Source organism: Molothrus ater, chromosome Z (assembly GCF_012460135.2).
Source record: "Molothrus ater isolate BHLD 08-10-18 breed brown headed cowbird chromosome Z, BPBGC_Mater_1.1, whole genome shotgun sequence".
Taxonomy (NCBI): Eukaryota; Metazoa; Chordata; class Aves; order Passeriformes; family Icteridae; genus Molothrus; species Molothrus ater.
Window position 1 is genome coordinate 48,950,137 of NC_050511.2, and position 18,162 is coordinate 48,968,298.

An 18,162-nucleotide genomic window follows, 5' to 3' on the forward strand; every position below is an offset into this window, starting at 1 on the left:
AAGGAAATAGGAAAACCACGTAAAAAAAGTCACACAGCAAGCTCTCCAAATAAGCACTTTGTTTGGCACTCTATCCCCACATCACTTATCACTGTCTGTAGTCCCAAAGAGCTTCTTACACTGGTTCTTAGGAGGAGATAATACAAAGTTGCATTGATTTTTGTTGCATTTGAATGTACTCTTGTGATTTCTGAAGTGTTTAGGAGACAAACCAGCATTTCACAAAGAAAATATTGTACTGTCTGGCTGCCTCAGAAAAGTCACAGAAGAGCGTGGAGAGCTGCTTGAAGAGAATGTCAGTGTGACACTCCACACTAAAACATTTTAGAAAGCAGATATTGTTTCAGTCTTTGTATTGAAGACACTGTATAATGCACTGTGAGAGGAACAGGCCAGGTTTTGCTTTTTGGGTGCAAGTAGGGTTGTGAATGGAACTATTCAAGGTAGTGTCAGTGTGTGCCTGACATGTCGTAAATTCAAAATCTGGCCACAGGATTTGAGGGGTTTTGTTGGGTTGGGTTTTTTTTCCTGAAACTTGAATTCTATTTTATTAAGAGAAAACTTCTAAATTTTTTGTGCAACATTTCCCTTAGTAGTTTAAGAACCTTTAGATGTCAGTATAAAAGAGTGTATGAAAAAGGAAGGCCTTTTTGCATGGAAGCAAGAAGACAACACTTAGGGTTTGGATTTGGGATTTTTTTTTGTGCTTTGATTTGTTTTTTTTTAAATCAAAATGTATAGTTTCTCTAAGTAATGTGAGTAGAAACACTTTCTTTCCTTGAGTTCCACATCATCATCTTCACCCCTTCTCCCCTCCATTACTAGGATCTTTTTGAACTTTTTTTCCTGCTACTGCTTTCTCTTAGCTCACCCAAATAGGTAGTTTCTAAAACACAGATGTTTGGCCCATTTCTTTAGACTGCTTTGTGCAAAGGCTCCCTCTGTCACATTCTTCTCCCTCTTGTACCAAGGGGGGTTCACCACATATTTGGACTTAGATGGGGTGGCAGCTGCCCCCGAGACCCTGCTGAGAGAGGGAGGGAGGGAGTGCAGGAGCCATTGTGAGACAGGAGCTGCCACAGCGGTTTGGGCTGCCATTCCCACCTGGGATGGGGTAGGATGGTGGCACCTGTCTGAGCACCTGTTGTGTGGTAGGGGACATGGGCTGTGAGGGATAGATGCTATCACCTTTTACAACTTTTGTTGCTTTTTTGGTTCATTATGAAGTGCAACACTTGGGGTCCTAAAGAAAATGAGTTCTGCAAAGACTTACTGTCGCTAGCAAGCATGGGGCAATACCTCTGCTGGCTATGAGTTTTGTCTCTGGACAGGGTGTCTGTCTGGAACCACAGAGGTTCAGCTGACTTCTCTGTCTTTGCAGTGTTTGGGATTGGCTCCATCTGTTATGCAGGTGGTGACTGTGTTCTTCAAAAGGGTGAGGTGAATGAAAGCAGCTGCTCCCTTGAAGGTTTGCCAGAGTCAATCTCCTAACAAATCCATCATTTGCTTCCTTCTTAATTGCAAATAAGACAGTCAGAGAGGCTGGCCAAGACAGTAGGTGAAGGGGGAGAAGATGACTGACATCAGCAAGGATGGTATGGATTAGCCAGTAAACCATCGCAAATGAGGTTTTACTACTAAAACTGCTTGATGTATGGTGGGCCTGATGGTCAGACTGAAGAGAAGAGTGGAAAGGGTTGAACAAAACACTGGTTTAATGCTGAAGCAGGGGGAGGAGGAGCAAATGAAGTACAGGACATCTCCAAAAGAATATGAAAGCCAAAAAAATGGAAGGTTGATAGTGCTAACAAAGCCAGGAGACCAAAAGCATCAAAAGCTGTCTTGAAACTTGGCTGGAGTGATTGTAAAAGCCCACAATGAGGAAGCTTCCAGATTTTCTTAAACCATGAAACTTCTTAGTTGTTTGATCCTTTCCTCTCCCTTCCCACCACTGCTACTGATGCTTCAGAAGAATGTTGATCTGACTCAGAAGGATTTCCTCCCACTTGTTTCTGTAGGCATTTTTTGTTGCATCAAACAAAGGAAGGCACTGGCAGCACGTTTGTACGGTCCTGCTAGTAGCACACCCACATTTTATTCCTTCTAAAAGAGCTGATTGCCCAAACACTTGCACTTTTGTAGATGAAGAATTCAGCCAAAGAGAAAATATGCTAATAATTTTCTAAGCTGCTAATAACTATAGTTTACTAAAGTGCAGCAGCATTGTAGAAGTGACACTAATTGCCCTGTTGCATCTTGACTTAGACAAAAATGAACACACATTCAGAGACAGTGTAAATGTAACAGCAACTTCTGGAAAATCTGGGTCTAGATGAGTAGTTTAAGGGCATCACTGTGAATGCCTTGTGACTGACTGCCATTAGGTTTGAATGCAGCCCTTTTCCCATTCACAGGTCTTTGTAATGGTGCAGGCTTTGAAAAGCCTTCTCCCTGTAGGTGGCAAATACAAAGCTGCTGATGCAGGCTTATCAAGGAGGAGCAAAAGCAGCCCCCTGGAAAGCTCTCCTCCTTCCACCAAGCAGCTGAGGCATGGGCGTCTGTGTGTACCCCACTGCCCTCCTCCTTCCACCCATGGTGGCTCATCCCAACATGTGCCATTTCCTGCACCCATTCAGTTGACCTGGGCACGTGCTGTGGCCTGGACTGTCTTGAAAAGCTTTGTTTTGCCATCTGCTTCTGTCCTTAGCTATCTCAGTTCTCTTCTTCAAGTAATACATCAGTAGATTGATTTCTGCTCCCCGCAGGAGTGTCTGGAGCATAATTTTTATTGCCACAACCTCACAAAGTTGTCCCCAGGTTCTGGCAGAATGTTTTGAGGAAAATAAATGGGTGGTTCCTTTGAATGTATTTTTTTCCTCTCCTAGCAATCCTCTGCCATGCTTGGAGTCCTCGCCAGAAAGGCTCCTCCAATAAGAAGCAGTGTTTTCTCGTAGGTTTTACTGCATAATTGTCTATTTTGCTACATAATTACCTGTCCCACACTAATTGCATAGACAACATGCACTTCCAGAATTACATGCTGTCACAAGTGCACGCCCTGATTAGGCTGTTACATGCATGTGCCTTAATTGTGAGTTATGGATTGCAGCTGTGGTGAGAGGGTGGGCTCTTACTTGCTAAGAGGTTTAGGCAAAAAACTACCTGTGGTTCTCTTACCAAACTTGAATATCCAAATATGATGTGAACTGGAGTGGTTCACACAGCACAGAGGTGGAAACAGACCTGCTTCAGTGAATGCAGTCTCTGGACAATCAGGTATATTTCCAGCTCCATGGTGTGCAGGTATGAGAAGCACAGGAGCAAGAACTCCATCGGCTCTGCAAGGAGATGTGTTTTGGTGGCAGGAGAACACATCTTCATTAACTGATTTTCTGTCCATTCAGGATATGGTTTTGAAGCTAAAGAGGACGTAGTTAGCTACCAATGTCACTAGTGGCTTTGATCTATCAGATTATAAGCAAATATTAGTGGGAGCATAATTTCATACCCATGGTTTGTGTGAAAGGGGACAGCTATCAGTCCTGGACTTTGCACAGACTGCTCTAGGGGCCACCATACTCATTTTTGCACCAGCAAGTCGAGCAGGGAAGATGTAACCCCAAATATCAAAAAGGTATTGCAGTCTTAAATCCTGTCACCTGAGTACCTGTTGTGTACATGGAGCTCTGCAAGCAAATCAAGAGCAATACCCTTTCATTTTAAAAGAAGCTGTTATCTATGATTCTTTCATTCCATCTGTGCCTACTGTACAGAGTAAGCACTTTTTATGCTTTATATTTGTTTGCAGAGCATCTGATTTCTTGAATATGTCATTAACGGGACTAAAGAAGAAACTGACCACATTTCAATATTTAAATGATAAAAAATACAATATCCTTTAAGAAAAGAACTGCTATGAACTTCAGCTGGAATATTTCTAAGTTCAACAGAAAGTGAAGAAGTGAAGCAAGTAAAACCAGTTTGAAGTTTGTCAAGTAAAATATGTAGACAAAAGCAGGTTGTTTGTTTTTAAAGATTTTTTTTTTCCTCTGGTGTTTAAGCACAGTTAGGAAGAAAGTATCTGATGGCTGAAGCCTGCATTGTCTTCAACTGTGTACAACTATGTAATTAGACAGAAAGCTTTTCAGAGTGTTTTTAGAAAGAGCTCTTCTGGGTGACTGGTTGTAATTCATTAAGGTGTGTCAAATGCATTTGGCTGCCAGTATAAATCCAGTGACAATATGATTGTTCAGGTCACTGGTAAGTGCCATTGTGCTCTTTGTTCATCATCTTCTGCTGTGGTGTGTGCTAATAGCATGCTGGATAAGGGACAGCAAGGCAGGGGTGACTACCTGACAATGGTGCTCTTGTTGGTGGCCACTAACTTCACAGGGTTTGATCAGTGCCATTTGCTTTCAAAGTCAACACCTCACACATAGAAACACATGTGCAAAGCAGGCAGAGAGCTCAGGTACTGTCTTTCTCTTTTAAAGTGTGAGTCAAAGGGAATAATGTATCACTTTTGGTTTTCATTATTTAGGAAGTTAGCAAGTGCTTTTTGAAGAACTGTGTTTAAAATGTCCTCTTTAGTTTTGGTGTTGTGGATTGGTTTTGCCCTTTAGCAGTATAGAATTATTGAGAAGTTAATTGATGTGTTACCAACTTAATCAGAAGTTCCTTCAGACTTTACTCTCAATAAGTTCATTAGGCTGCTTGACCAGTAAAATTTGCCTATATATGAGCATAAATATGAGTATTTATGTCAATAAGCTTGTGACCAGAGGCAACACATCAGGGAGAAACATGAATCCAGTAGATCTGCACTACAGATCAAAGTGGAAGGGAGGATACCATGACTATGGTCCCTGTCATGCTCTTTGTGGTGTTTTTCATGCTATGGGAGTTACAGATGCTTCCTGTCTCCCAAGTGCAATTGTGTGTAGGTTTCCATGTGGGATGGAGGAAGACCCCATGTCTCTCCAGCACCATGTAATTCTACTCCATGTTTTATGACCAGGATTGAGCATTGAGAATTGAACATTCCCTACCATTGCCACATCATTTTTCCTAACTTGGTGTGAGTGACCAACTCTTTCAGCATATTAGTATCTGTTTCCGCAAAGCACAGGCAGTAATACTTTTCATCAGTAGAAGCATTATGAGATTTCACTTAGGCGTGGAAAGCATTTTTGGAGTACCAAGATGATAGGTGTTGTGTACTGCATGTGCAAATCATTGAGGAATCTAAACTGCCAAGTTACTGTTAACTTAGAAATTCAAAGTTTATTCCTAGTCACAGACCAAGACACAGGCATGAAATAATGACAAAGTGAGGATGGTAAGCAAGTAGGAGATTCTTAAATGAAAGTTTGTTGTTGTTTTAGTACCTTTTCCAGCTTATGGTAAGGTAACTCCCTACTTTTTGTGTTAATGGCTTGCCTTGCTTTCCCATGCTCTGAGGGAATGCTTTAATCTCAACTTTAAGAAGTGCTAGGATTTGTTTTCCAGATGGTGTTTGCTCTGCAAAAAATTAGGTGTTCATTTTTTAAGACTTCATAATTTTTCTCTCTTTTATTTTAGAAATCTTCCAGAATCCCTGAGGATGACATCAGGTTAAGAAAAAACAGAGACCAAAACTGTGCCAATTTCTTGGAGCCATCTACTGTGCTTGCTACAAAGGAAGAGAAAATGGAAATTGAAGTTCCAGTTTCTGAACATAAAAGCATCACCACAGTGGCTTCACCACATCCCACAGACAATCCAACCCACTTCTTTTCGCCTGCTTCCAACCGAAATGGACTTAGGGACAGGCATGAATCTCTGGACAGTGAAGTTGCTAAAGAGATCAGATACCTAGATGAAGTGCTGGAGGCAAATTGTTGCGATTCTGCTGCAGACAGTACATTTAATGGGACATCCTCCCCTGAACCAAGTGCAGTCTCCATTATGGATGGTTCAGGAGCATCTGCTAATGTCAATAAAGAGTCAGTATCTAGTGAAAGGGAAGAAAATGTAGCAGACAAGCAGGTATCCTTGGAGGTTGAGACATGTGAAGCTAATATAACAGATGAGAATCTGAAATCCAATGGCCATTCCGTGGGTGGTCTGAAAGAAGACACTAAGGAGAGTCTGAAGGTGCCAGGAAGTCCCACTTCTTCAAACAGTTCTAGAAGATCCTCTAAGGATGGAGAGACAACTCTTACAACCCTTAAGAAAGAGGCAAAGTTTGAACTGCGAGCCTTCCACGAAGATAAAAAGCCCTCAAAGCTCTTTGAAGATGAGGAAGAGAAAGAAAAATACAGAGTCCGCAAAGTGAGACCATCAGAGGAAATGATGGAACTTGAAAAAGAAAGAAGGGAACTCATTAAAAGCCAGGCTGTCAAGAAGAACCCCAACATTGCTGCCAAATGGTGGAACCCTCCTCAGGAGAAGCCCCTGGAGGATCAGCTGGATGAAGAGCATCTTGAGTCTCACAAGAAGTACAAGGAACGTAAGGAGAGGCAGCAGCAGCAAGGTGCAGCACCAACATCCCCCAAACAGGTCAGCTGCTCCTTTGTATCCCCAGAGCCTGTCAATATCAAGAAAGAAGATATTGTCACAGAGCAAATTGACTTCTCAGCTGCCAGGAAGCAGTTCCAGCTGATGGAGAATTCAGGTCCATCTCAGGGTCAGGCCCCACCAAGGCGGTCAGTAACACCCAAAATGTTCTCTGTCAAACCCTTCTACAAAAGCCTCAATTCTCCATATGTGGACAGGCCGATGTCGTCCGTGACAAGACCCGTTTCAGTGTGCGGGCAAACTGGACAGCTTGAGGGTAACAACGCCACGGTTGTCAAAGCACAGAAAGTCTCCTGTAGCTCAGAAGATGACAAAAGCACTCAGAATACCACAGCTGACACAGCACGAGACTTACCTTGCAGTGATAGCCCCAGAGCTGGACCAGCCTCAAAACTGTGGGCAGAGGATGGAGAATTCATGAGTGCAAGGGCAGTCTTCACAATGGTCAAGGACGATGGACAGGGAATTCTAGATCACTTCCCAAAGTCAGGAAGCGCCTCTTCACCTCCAGAGGAGCTTGACTCCGGTTTGGATGACTTGTCTGTCAGGTCTCAGGATACCACGGTCTTGGAGACCCTTTCCAATGACTTCAGCATGGATAACGTAAGTGACAGTGGTGCCTCCAATGAGACCATGAGCGCCCTGCAGGAAAGCTCTCTAGCGGATTTCTCTCTGCCGCAGACCCCACAGGCTGAAACTCCAGCAGAGTGCAGGGCTGAAGGCATCTCCAAGTCTTTCAGTGACCCAGGCTGTGATTCACCCTCCTCTGCCTTGGCAGACTCCATGCTGATGGACGACCAGCTGGACTACCAGGCTGGCCTGCTAGTTCAAAATGCCATCCAACAAGCCATAGCTGAGCAGGTGGAGAAAGGAAACCCGAAGGAAGAAGGAATCCCAGCAGAGAAAGAGGCCTCAGCCAAAGAGCAGCCAGCCGGCACTGGGCCAGGTCCAGCCTCCAAGGAGCATCAAAACCCAACGTTTGAGCCACCCCAGGTGTCTTCACCAGTTCAAGAGAAAAGGGACACCATACCAAAGACTTCAAAAGAGGAAGACTCAGGACTCAGGGAAGGGAAGAGTTTGCAGCAGTCGCCCATGTACTCAGCCAGCCAGCCATTTCTTGTGGAAGAAAACAGGCATGAAGTCAGCTATTTCAGCAAGTATTCAGAGGCAGCGGAGCTTCGGAGCACTGCCTCCATCCTGGCCACACAGGAGCCTGAAGTGACTGTGGGCCCTTTCAAGTTGCGGTCAAGGAAACAGCGGACTTTGTCCATGATTGAAGAAGAGATCAGAGCTGCCCAGGAGCGAGAAGAGGAGCTGAAGAGGCAGCGGCAGGGTTTGCAAATGGCACCAAGCCCTGTTACAAAGAGTGCACCACCCATGCCCACCAGAACCGTGTCTTACAAAACTGCACCAGGTAAGAGCTCAAAGTGTCAGAGCAGAAGTGAAACGTGACTGAAGGGTCAGGTATGGTTTAGTTTTATGTAATTTTTTAATGAAAATACTGTTTTGCAGGGATGGGAGGGCAGATGACTTCACCTGCCTGGAAACTGCATGGGACAGCTTAATTTTCTGGCTGTGAGCACACCTGCAGAAGGTTCTGGGTTTTCACAAATACAGTGCAGAGATGCTGATCATCCTTACTAAACCCCGTTCTGTATTCACCCATTGCCACATGGTAGCATGACATGTCCATCACTGTGCTACTCAGACCACCCACTGAAATTTAGGATCATTTCAAGGAAGCACAGCAGCAGTTCTTACAGCTGTGTGGCTGTTTGAAAGACAAACATCCAAGACTGTGCTTAATAGGTTTCCTGTTCTCTTGCACGCCATTAGGGAAGTGCAGAATAAGTGGAGATGTGCAGATTTTGGGGTATGAATTAGATATCTTTTTCTCTGTGTTTTGCTTTCTGTTTTGAGATCTTGGTCTTAATGAGCTTTGTCTTGTAAAATTATATCCAGAGTTATGAGTTGCTGTGTATTTTAGCTGGTGTTATTCACTACTGAATTAAACAAGCAACACAAACAAATAGTTCAATAGATTCAGTGGAAGTCCTCTTGACCAATCAGTTTCTGCATTCTTTTTCTGACATTCACAGCAATTACAGCATATCTGTCTCTCCATTCCCCTTCTCAAGAAATAATGTCAAACACTGATGCCTTCTAAATATAATACAGAAAAAAATACATTTAAAAAAAACCCCAGAAACACACTATTTCTGTGTAGTGATTTTTATTAAGCATATACCTGCATATGCTTTGCAAGTGCCTGTAGGGTTTATTAACAGTGGTCATTGTAAAAAAGTATTGATTCTACCAAAAGTACTTAAGTGCTGTCTTTATTTCCACTGGTGTAAATACCAGTCAGTGGTAGTAATTTTCTTTTGAAAGTCATGGTAAGTTTGAATCAGAAGTAGATTTAGCCCATTATTCAGTATGATTGTGAACTTGGAGTTTTATGGAGCACATAAATAGAGAATACTTAATTTAGTTTCTTCTGCAAAGAGAATGATCTTAACATGTATTTTTTGAAAAAATGTAGCAAATACCAGTCTTTTTTTTGAAGTGCTATTGGTATAACTCCTAGTATAGCATTTTCCATAAGGATCCTCTCTAATCTGGGGTGTTCTGAGAAATATCTGACAAGACATGAGATACAGGGCACTACAGACTTCAGTTGGGAGGACTTGTTTCATAAAGGTGTGCTCATGACTGTGTTCAAAAAGAGCGTCATCTGTAGTGAAAGTGCTCAAAATGGGGTAGATAATGATTGTATTTTACTTGAAGTGATGTTGGATGGGCTGCTGACACTAATGCTTGTTTTAACAGAGCTTCTGGGAAAACAACGTACTTCTGCTTTCTCTACACAACAAGGCATTTACTTTCTGTCTGTAAAAATGTTTGTCGTAAATTACATTCTAGAGAAAATTATAAACTTCTGTTTATAATGAATCATTCCAGACAGTTTCCTTTAAATGTCCAACTGCCATATGTTCAAGAAAGAAAATTGGGATCTCTTAGCCGATGACTCAAGCTACTGCAATTTGCAGCCGATGACAAGGCAAAGAAATAATTTCTAGGAAAAGATGAATATGTGTCAGTGTTTAAGACTATCATTTATCAAAAAACCCACAAAGAACTTTGGCAAAGTTCTTCTTAGTTCTTCTACTTTTAGTGCTTGCTGAACAGCAGATGTGCTCAGCATAGCTCTCACCTGCAGGACCCTTAGCATTGGAAGGTGTATAAACCTCACCTCTCATAAAGTTCATCTCCTCCTTGCTGTCCCTTTAGCCAGCTGTATTGCTGTTAACACCAGCAGGCATCCTTAGAAATAGGGTGGAGGAATACCATGTAATCTCTTGCGAGATTGCAGCAAACTTCCCTTTTAAAGTTACAGGATCTTTTCAATATTTGTGAAAAAAGTCAAAATATAATTTAGCAGAGTCACAAACATCAGGCTGTTAGGATAGACAGAGCAGAGGTGACACACGCATCAGAAAAGAAAACCAGCTTCTGCTGGGGCCAGTAAGAAATATGCTGTAGAATAGGTCTGGTACTGTAGTATGTATATCTAGTTTCATAAAGAAAAATAATAGCAATTCTACTACTGATGATAATAATAAAAAAGAAACAGAGGTATATCTGTCAGCAAATTGCCTTTTCCAAGGAAAGAACTGGCACTAACATCAGGATACCTCAGCAGGAAGGGATTAAGGGGTCAAGTATAAATTTGAAAAATCTGTTTCTAATCCTTAAGTGTGGAAGTGCATACTTATTGTTTTGAGAAGGCATAATAATAAACTTAATTAGCAATGGCCTAAAAATCAGGCTGTATTTTGGTGGTGGTCTGGGCAGAGTAGCTTTTTTTAGGACTCTTGGTGTTCCCTGACTACTTATTACTGCTGCTCCCCTTCTCTGCTTTGAACTGGGTGAATACTGACATAGGTAACAGAAAGACAAACCATGAAAAGGGACTGCAGTGAACTGCAGTGTAATTTAACTGAAGTGTGGCAGATTAACACAGTTCATGTAGGTGCATTTGTGCAATAACCGCTAATTACTTTAGATAGCAAACAGTCTGGCTTTACTCACCCTGACATGCAACTTCATAGAACTGATGGTAACACTCAGTTTGTCTGCCAATCATCCAGCACAATCCAAAAGGTCTTTTAGTAATAAACTTCTGTACTGCTAACAATTATCCTTTAAAATTGTTTGTTGATGCTTTGAAACAACCTTTTAACCCATCTCAGACCACTGAATTGAGACGCAGAGTAATTTCAGTGGAATGTGTACACTCTTCTCCAGGGCACTCCTGGAAAGGTGAAGATGAAGAGCCTATGTGAATTTTTCCCAGAAAAGTTGGGTTTCCTGCATGAGGAGACTCAAGAAAGACCAAAGTGCCAGAGTATTGCTGTATGGGTAGTCACCATGGATCCCAAAATATTTCTGGAGCACTATTTAAAACTGAATGTCTCCTGTGTTGTTTTGCTGGAGCTCCTGCTGCACTTGGCATGGTGTGAGCAGCTGCACAGCAAGACAGTGGTTTCCTCCAACAACGTGCAGGTGATACAGCATCTCTCCTGGGCAGAGGAGAGGGGCTGTCTGATAGTTTATTTGAGCAGGATGATGAGCGTGTGACATGAGATGAATCCAGCATAAGCATGGTTATGTAATTCCCATGGTTTTTGTTATTCCTTTTATTAGAAGTAACTTTGACTATGTAGGACTTATATCTAAGTTCCTGTAGTGCCTGGCTCTGAGTAGTCCTGTTCCTCAAAAGGAGGTGTGAGAATCATTACAGGGGAGGTTTTGGTTCAGTGAAGGCTTTTCATCTGGAGCCAAACCCTTTGTCAATATCTGCTGTCTCAGGCTGAGAGATGGGGAGTACCTAGCAGAGAAACCATGCCTGAGAGGTACTTTGGGAAGCTGCCACATCTGCCTTTTTGGTGCTTGTCACCAAAGTATTGCCAGGTGAGGCATAAGGCACATTGTGCAGGCACTCAAACACTTGCACAGGCATCAAGGAGAACTGCCCCCCATGCTCATCTTCTATTGCCCTCAGCTGATGAACTAACTGAGAGAACTTCATTGGGTGTTGTAAGCTTAGTGGGGAAGTTGCAGCTCAGACACACAAGCAGTCAGATACCTCTAAATTGTCAGTAATTGTGAGGGATGTGTATGTGCTGTCCTTTTCTTTCTTCTCTCTACTTTCTTACCCTGAGTGGCAGCTGTGGAGCTTAAGCCTCTGTCAGAGAAATCACTTCAGCTTCAAAACCATTTTCCAATTCAATTTTTCTCTAATAAAGACCTATGTTTAGGAAGCTTCTCAGGTTCAGCCAAAGCCTGAAGATACTTTTTGTGTAGTAGGAAGAGGAGCAGAAACTTAGGGCAAGATATTTCGTGGTCATTGCAAAATTTTTAATGCCTTGTATGCATGTGCAGAATAAGGATCAGATATAATACATATGTATGAACTCCCTCTTAAAATCAGAATTATGAGAAAGCCTAAAGTAGAAATGTTCATGGAAGATGCTGTTTCCTTACCCTTTTATAGGCACTGGTATGAAAATAAGAAAGTTAATCATTTTCTCCAGGGATTTCTCTGGAGTGCTCATCAGTCATCCCCAGAATACTTCCAGGAGTGCCTTAACAACATACTAAGCCAGTTCATTTGTCCTTTGCTTTCTTACTCCTTCCCTAGTGGAGGATGTCTATGAAGTGAGAGAATCTTTGAGACACACTTTATTTACTGTTTCCTTGTTTGTGGTTTTGCATATTTGCATTGTTCACCTGGTGCCCAAGAAGAGCAGAGAAGCCCACATTTCACCAGGAGTGGTAATGAGGCTGTGTGTTACTAGAGGAATCTTTTTTTTTTTTATGTACTTAGGCAATCCCCCGAGTCCAGCACAGACTGGTTTCCTGCTGAAATGTCTTACTTTGAAAATTTTTCTCTGCTATGCAAATGTCTTAAAAAATTTTCAACAGCATCTCTAAGTAAATGTGTGTTTATAGATTTGGGATGCTGTAGCCTTCATATAAATACAGATATGTATAATATGTGTACATATATTGTATGTATATATATGTATATATATATATATATATATATGTACGTGCAATACAAAGCTTGTAGTCAATGATTTCTTGAAGGTCTTTTCCAGCATTAATGTTTTTCTCATCTGTGATAATCGAAATTGATGGGCCTTGCATCCAGGGCAAACAGCCCTCCATGAAGATTTCCCCTTTCTTAAATGGAAATCCCCAAAACCTACAATTTGCATTGTTTTCCAGGCGAAGGGGAATGAAAGGATCTCTTTTCAGCCATTAGGCTTGTTTGTAGATTTGAGCATCTTGTGGTGTGTGTATGTATCCCTGGAGAAGGTACAAGTTTGGCAGACATCTGAGAAGCCTCATTCTTCCCCCATTACGTACATCCATCCAAGGCAATTACTAGTGTAAGGATGAAGTCCTTAATCACCAAGATATCTGACCCTTAATCAGGCCTTTCATTTTCTCCACACTTTTTTACCCAGTGGGCCTAATTGGCAGGGTGTCAGTAGTTTCAAGTCTCTCCTGCTGATCAGTCTAAGCTGTCACACATGGGTGCAGCTGGGCAGCTCAGGACCTATTGTTGGTCTCTGCTTTGGCAGCACAACTCCTCTTTATCTGTGGAGCAAGTTTTGATGCAACCCAGAGAAGAGCCTGTGCTCGTAGAAGCTCCCCCTTCAGTCTCTGGTAGGGTGTTATAAAAAGGATGGATTCCTATCCTCATCACTGCCCAATTAATTAAGCTTAAATTAAGCTAAAATTAAGCTTAAATTAATGAGAAACTAATCATGCTGGGTTTTTTAACACTGATCAGAAATGGAAAACCCTGGCAGGGGAAGTTCTTGTAAAAATACCTCTGGAGTGTTGGCTCACTTCTACTTTCAAGAATTAATCGTGTCGATTTTTACAGGAGATTTCAAGGCTGCCCTCTAGTGGCTGCAACTGTCATGACGCTTTTTGAAGGACCAGCTAGGGTTTTCATATGTTTTATCAACAAGTTTCCTAAAAATCAACATGATCCTTCTGATTATTTCACTTATTTTTAAGGGGTTTGCAGTGGGTATTTTTCTCTTTTCATGGTATTTTTTTTACATTCATTGAAGTGTCTTATTTGAAAGAGTTGATGATGGTCCGATGGAAAAGGAAACGTGATTTTGGTTCAGCATTTCTTTCTCCCGTCACAGCTGAGAACCCCCACATATCATTCCCATGACCTGCCACTGTCATCCTCATTCTTCCCAGCAGGATGATGCGTGGTTCACCCCAAGTCAGCGCCTGATGATGAGAAAGGCAGCCTGTCCTTCCCAAAGAAGTATGGGTTTTCCACCTGTGAGTCCTCCTGCAGCTTACAGGCTTGTCCTGGAGTGCCTTTTACCTGCCTTTAGGGTCACTGTGCTCAAAACAGTAACCTTCCATGGGATGCAATGGGCTCAGCCAGAGAGCAAAATGAGTTCTCTTTGGCTTTCCTTCAACCAGGAGGGAACTCAAAGGCCCTATCTGAACCAAGAGTTTATAGGACAGAGACCTGATCCTCCTCTGCCACAGAAGCATTCTTTGCAACCTGCAGGAAAATGCTGCAGGGAAGAGCAGCACTAAGGATTGACCCAAAGCCCTTCTTGCTTACAAAGCAGATAAAAAGCACTGGAAAAAGAGAAGGCAGCTGTGTTTAACAAGATGCCTTCTTTGGATGTCTTGTGCATGGTCCCTGTGTTGCACTGGCTGAGCAAGAAAAAAATCGTCTTGTGGTTTTCCAGAATCTTACAAACATTTCCAAATCACAGAAATGTATCCTGTAGGAGGAAACAGGTATTTCAAACAGGTACTTTTGTAAACGGTGGTTTTGTAAAAAGATTTTGTAGTGGGTTACAGGAAGAGGGAGAATTTTTTTTAAAGTCTATGACCATCCTGATTTACCAAATTGTTTCATAGACTTCATTCCAAACTGTTTCCTCATTCAAAATCTGCTGGAAATGCTTCTCCAGCTGTCATCTTTGGTAAACAATTTGTGAGTCCTCAGCTTAGAAGGGGTCATTCTTTTTCATGTCATTGCAGGGAAGATAGAGAAGATCAAGCCTCCTCCATCCTCCATCACAGAAGGCCCTGCCTCACAGTTGGACCCTCCACCCGAGGAGTCTGCAGGAGCCCAGCGACCCAAGAACCTGATGCAGACCCTGATGGAGGATTATGAAACACACAAAACCAAGAGACGAGAAAGGATGGACGACAGTGCGGTAAGCGCGGTTCTCCTTCTCCCTTTATGCTCTGTGATAGAGACCATGACTTGCAAGAACCAACAGACACTGAGAAAGGTCATTTCACCAGAATCTGATCAGATCACCTTGCAAGTGGGTAAGGATTTTAACACATTGCAAGGGGCAGGTGTTCAAAACAGAAGGATACAGGCCAGTGAAAAGGAAGAGTGTGTCACTACAAATATTAAAGGCAGCTCATATTACATTTAATTTTCGCTAATTATGTTAACTAATAATAAGAGCAGTGTGTAGCTGCCCTGTAATTGGCAGATTCTGTTAATTCACACATCACCAGGACCTTCCAATGGTTTATTTCAGTGGTGCATTGAAATTTGTGGATCAAGCATGTATTCACACCTGTGTTTGTAGACTGTCCCCCCCCCAATCCCCAAAATCCAATCCAAGTGTGCTCAGTCTTCACTGTAAGTTGATAATTTCCCCAGAAACCAGCAGTGGTGGAACTAGACTGGGAGTTAACTTGGATCCTTTAACAGCTGGCATGTTGTTGCTGGATGTGTTGTCATCCTTCAACACAAGCAGTAGTAGAGTTCATCTGAATTAAGGTGTTTCTGAATTAAGGTAGTCTTTATTAGAGACACTAATAAGAAGAGCTACAGATTTTTTAACTGGAAGTATCAAAATTCAGGAAAATTTCTTTTTCCTAAGAGAGCATGAGCTGTTTCTTATTCAGAGTCATTATTCCTGTGCAGTGAGTGCAGAAGGTAGTAAGATACAAGTTCAGTGTCAGAGTCAGTGTTTGCTGAAGCAGCCAAAGTCCTCCAGACATTTCCCAAAGATGTCTGAACAATGACCCTACTGCCAAGGATGCTCCAACAAACTGCTTTCTAGTAATGTTCACTAAAGGCAGGTTCTTATTAGGGGTATAGATGTAAGCGAAGTTTTGTAACACAAGTACTGCACTAGTGTGGCAGCTTTTATTTGCTTGTGGATATTGCACAGTAACAAAAGGCAGTAAAAATCAGAAGGAATGCAATATGGAGGGGTCCTGTTGTACTTTTGTTGGCTAACTAAAAATGCAGATAGATTTGTTTCCAGTGCACACCTGAATTTCTGGTCCCTTATTCTACTGAGGCCGCTGATGAGCAAGGTTCCATTGCCCATCAAACTTCTACAGCAAATAGAAAAGCAGTTTGTGCACAGGAGCATGTCTCGTTCTGGCAGTGGCATCTTGGGGCCACATCTTAGGAAGGAGCCACTCTCTGGTTTCTCTCCCTCCCCAAAGCACCCAGTGAAAACGGGGTGGTCCCACCTGCTCTGGTGGGTGCTGTTTCCTGGCATCTCCCCAGAGCATCTGTCCCTGAAGGTGCTCAGAGGCTTGCAGGGCAACACTCATCACCTTTGCAGAGGCTGAGAGGAACATTAAAAAGAGTTGGGTACACCCACTGTGCAAACCAGCACTGGAGTCCCACATCAAGATCATTGGCCTGGTGGTTGCGAACTTCAGAGCAGCTGCTCTGCTGATGGGGTGGCATTCAGCTTGTACTCACCCTGTGCTCTTCCTCTGCCCCTGTGAAGAGTGAAGGTCACCTGCCCAGCCTGTGAAGTGGTAGTTTGTGGCTGGAATCTTAGGTCCTGCTCATTTATTTACCTGAGCACAGTTCCTCAAATGCTTGCAGAGCTGCACACATGCTCCCTGGAAGGTGGACTGGCCACAGTTGCCTGGTCTCTGCTACAGTTTGAAGTGATGTCCTGTCCAGAATGCTGTGGGCAGTATCTGACCACAGAGGTGTGCTCTGGGTGCCATCTCAGCTCTCCACTGCTGCTAAAGCTGCCCAGCCACTGACAACCCAAAGATGCACTGCCAGGGCATTGGTGCCACTGAAACAACCTGTGGGATAGATCCTTTTCTGGCATGAATTTTCAAGGCTTCAGTGAATTTGAAAAGTCCCAGTGCACACCAGTGTCCCACAGAGCTGAAGTTCGTCGTCATTCTCCTCTTCTGTAAGCCCACTGCATAAAGCCAAACAAGATTTTTTTGCTGCCCACCCAAATCCAATTAGATGTCTGTGTCCTGCAGAGCCCAGAGAGAACTTCCTGACATGAGTGAGAGTGTTTTTGTTTCTTTTCCCTGGCTTTTTCCACTCTCCTTTGGTAAACAACTCTGCCATTGCCTTTGCCTGTCAATGGCATAATTTTAATAAGAAGTTCTGCACTTGTACCACTGTCAGTTTGAGTGAATATTTTGTAGTCCAGGCTAAGCAACTATTTATTTAAAAACCAAATAGCTTTAATTTGTCAGCAGAGAGCATTTGAGCAGTGTTCTCAGGAAACGGTGTTTGTGTAACTAAAGAAATGAAACAGCCAATCACTGCACTGTTTTTAAAAATACATTAAATACAGCAGGAGAAGCAGCATAACTGACAACCAGACAGGCAGCTGCTTCTTGGAGCATTATGTCCTGAGAGCTGAATGTGGCTCAGCGTTGCTCTATGTGAGTCAGGAGAATCAGACACTTCCTCAAGTACTGGAAGCAGTCAGGGTGCCTGGCACAGCAGCCATGGTCTCCTGAATGGAGAGATTTGTGGAAAGGTTTCATGTCCATGGGAACTCCCTTTCATGCTGAGCACACCAGCAGTACTGATGTACAGAGATCCACTTTCTTCCTGTGTAAGACACAGCAAGGACAGGAGGGTGGTTTCTGTAGGGCATTTACCCTCTGTAGTCTTTCCTTCAGGCATCACCACCCTCTGTTTCATGTCTAGCTTCGGTGGCTTTAGTGGCTACAACGTGGCCTCTGTGGTCAAGGCTTGTGGGTTATGCCTTTCAGAGAGGACAAATCAAGCACATCTTGGAAGAGCTGTGCTGCTCAGGAAGGGGGGCAGTTTCTTCCAGAGGATGTGTTGCAGTTCAGGTTTCAGGAGATAAGTGAAAGAGAAAAAGCAGCAGCAAGGAAAGGGGTCAAGCACTGATGGTAAACAAGACTGAGACTGGCCAAGCAACAACATTAAAATAACACCAACTGGCTAATCTTTACTTTTTATTTTTTATGACACTAAGTTGCTTGAAGTTTTATACTGTGGAATGTGCCAGTTCTTAGAATTTTTGTAATTTGTTCTTGTTTCCTAGTTATAACATGCTTGTTCAATGTACTAATGTTGGTCTTTTCCCTTTCTACCAGTACACCTGTAAATTACTGTCTAGCAAGGTTACTTCTGAGGTACTTTTCAAGTGCTTGTTTATTTTTGCTTCTTCTTGCATGGTGATTCCAAGCGCACGTTGCTGCAGTTGTCATTTTCATAGTGTGTGCCAGTGACATTTAATATAAAAAATGTGTGTGTGT

At 42.7% G+C, this 18,162-nt stretch overlaps 1 protein-coding gene across 6 annotated transcripts in view; it reads left to right on the plus strand.

Moving 5' to 3' along the window:
• Positions 1 to 18,162, plus strand: part of PALM2AKAP2 (PALM2 and AKAP2 fusion) — a 264,464-nt gene that overhangs the window by 239,418 nt on the left and 6,884 nt on the right. For 5 of the 6 annotated variants that reach the window (XM_036403824.2, XM_054517804.1, XM_036403819.2 and 2 more), the window contains 3 exons: positions 5,581 to 7,972; positions 14,662 to 14,840; positions 18,001 to 18,039. In XM_036403824.2, coding sequence (XP_036259717.1) covers positions 5,581 to 7,972; positions 14,662 to 14,840; positions 18,001 to 18,039 — 2,610 coding nt within the window. The remainder of the gene's footprint in view (positions 1 to 5,580; positions 7,973 to 14,661; positions 14,841 to 18,000; positions 18,040 to 18,162) is intronic. The other variant, XM_054517805.1, reaches the window with a different exon arrangement.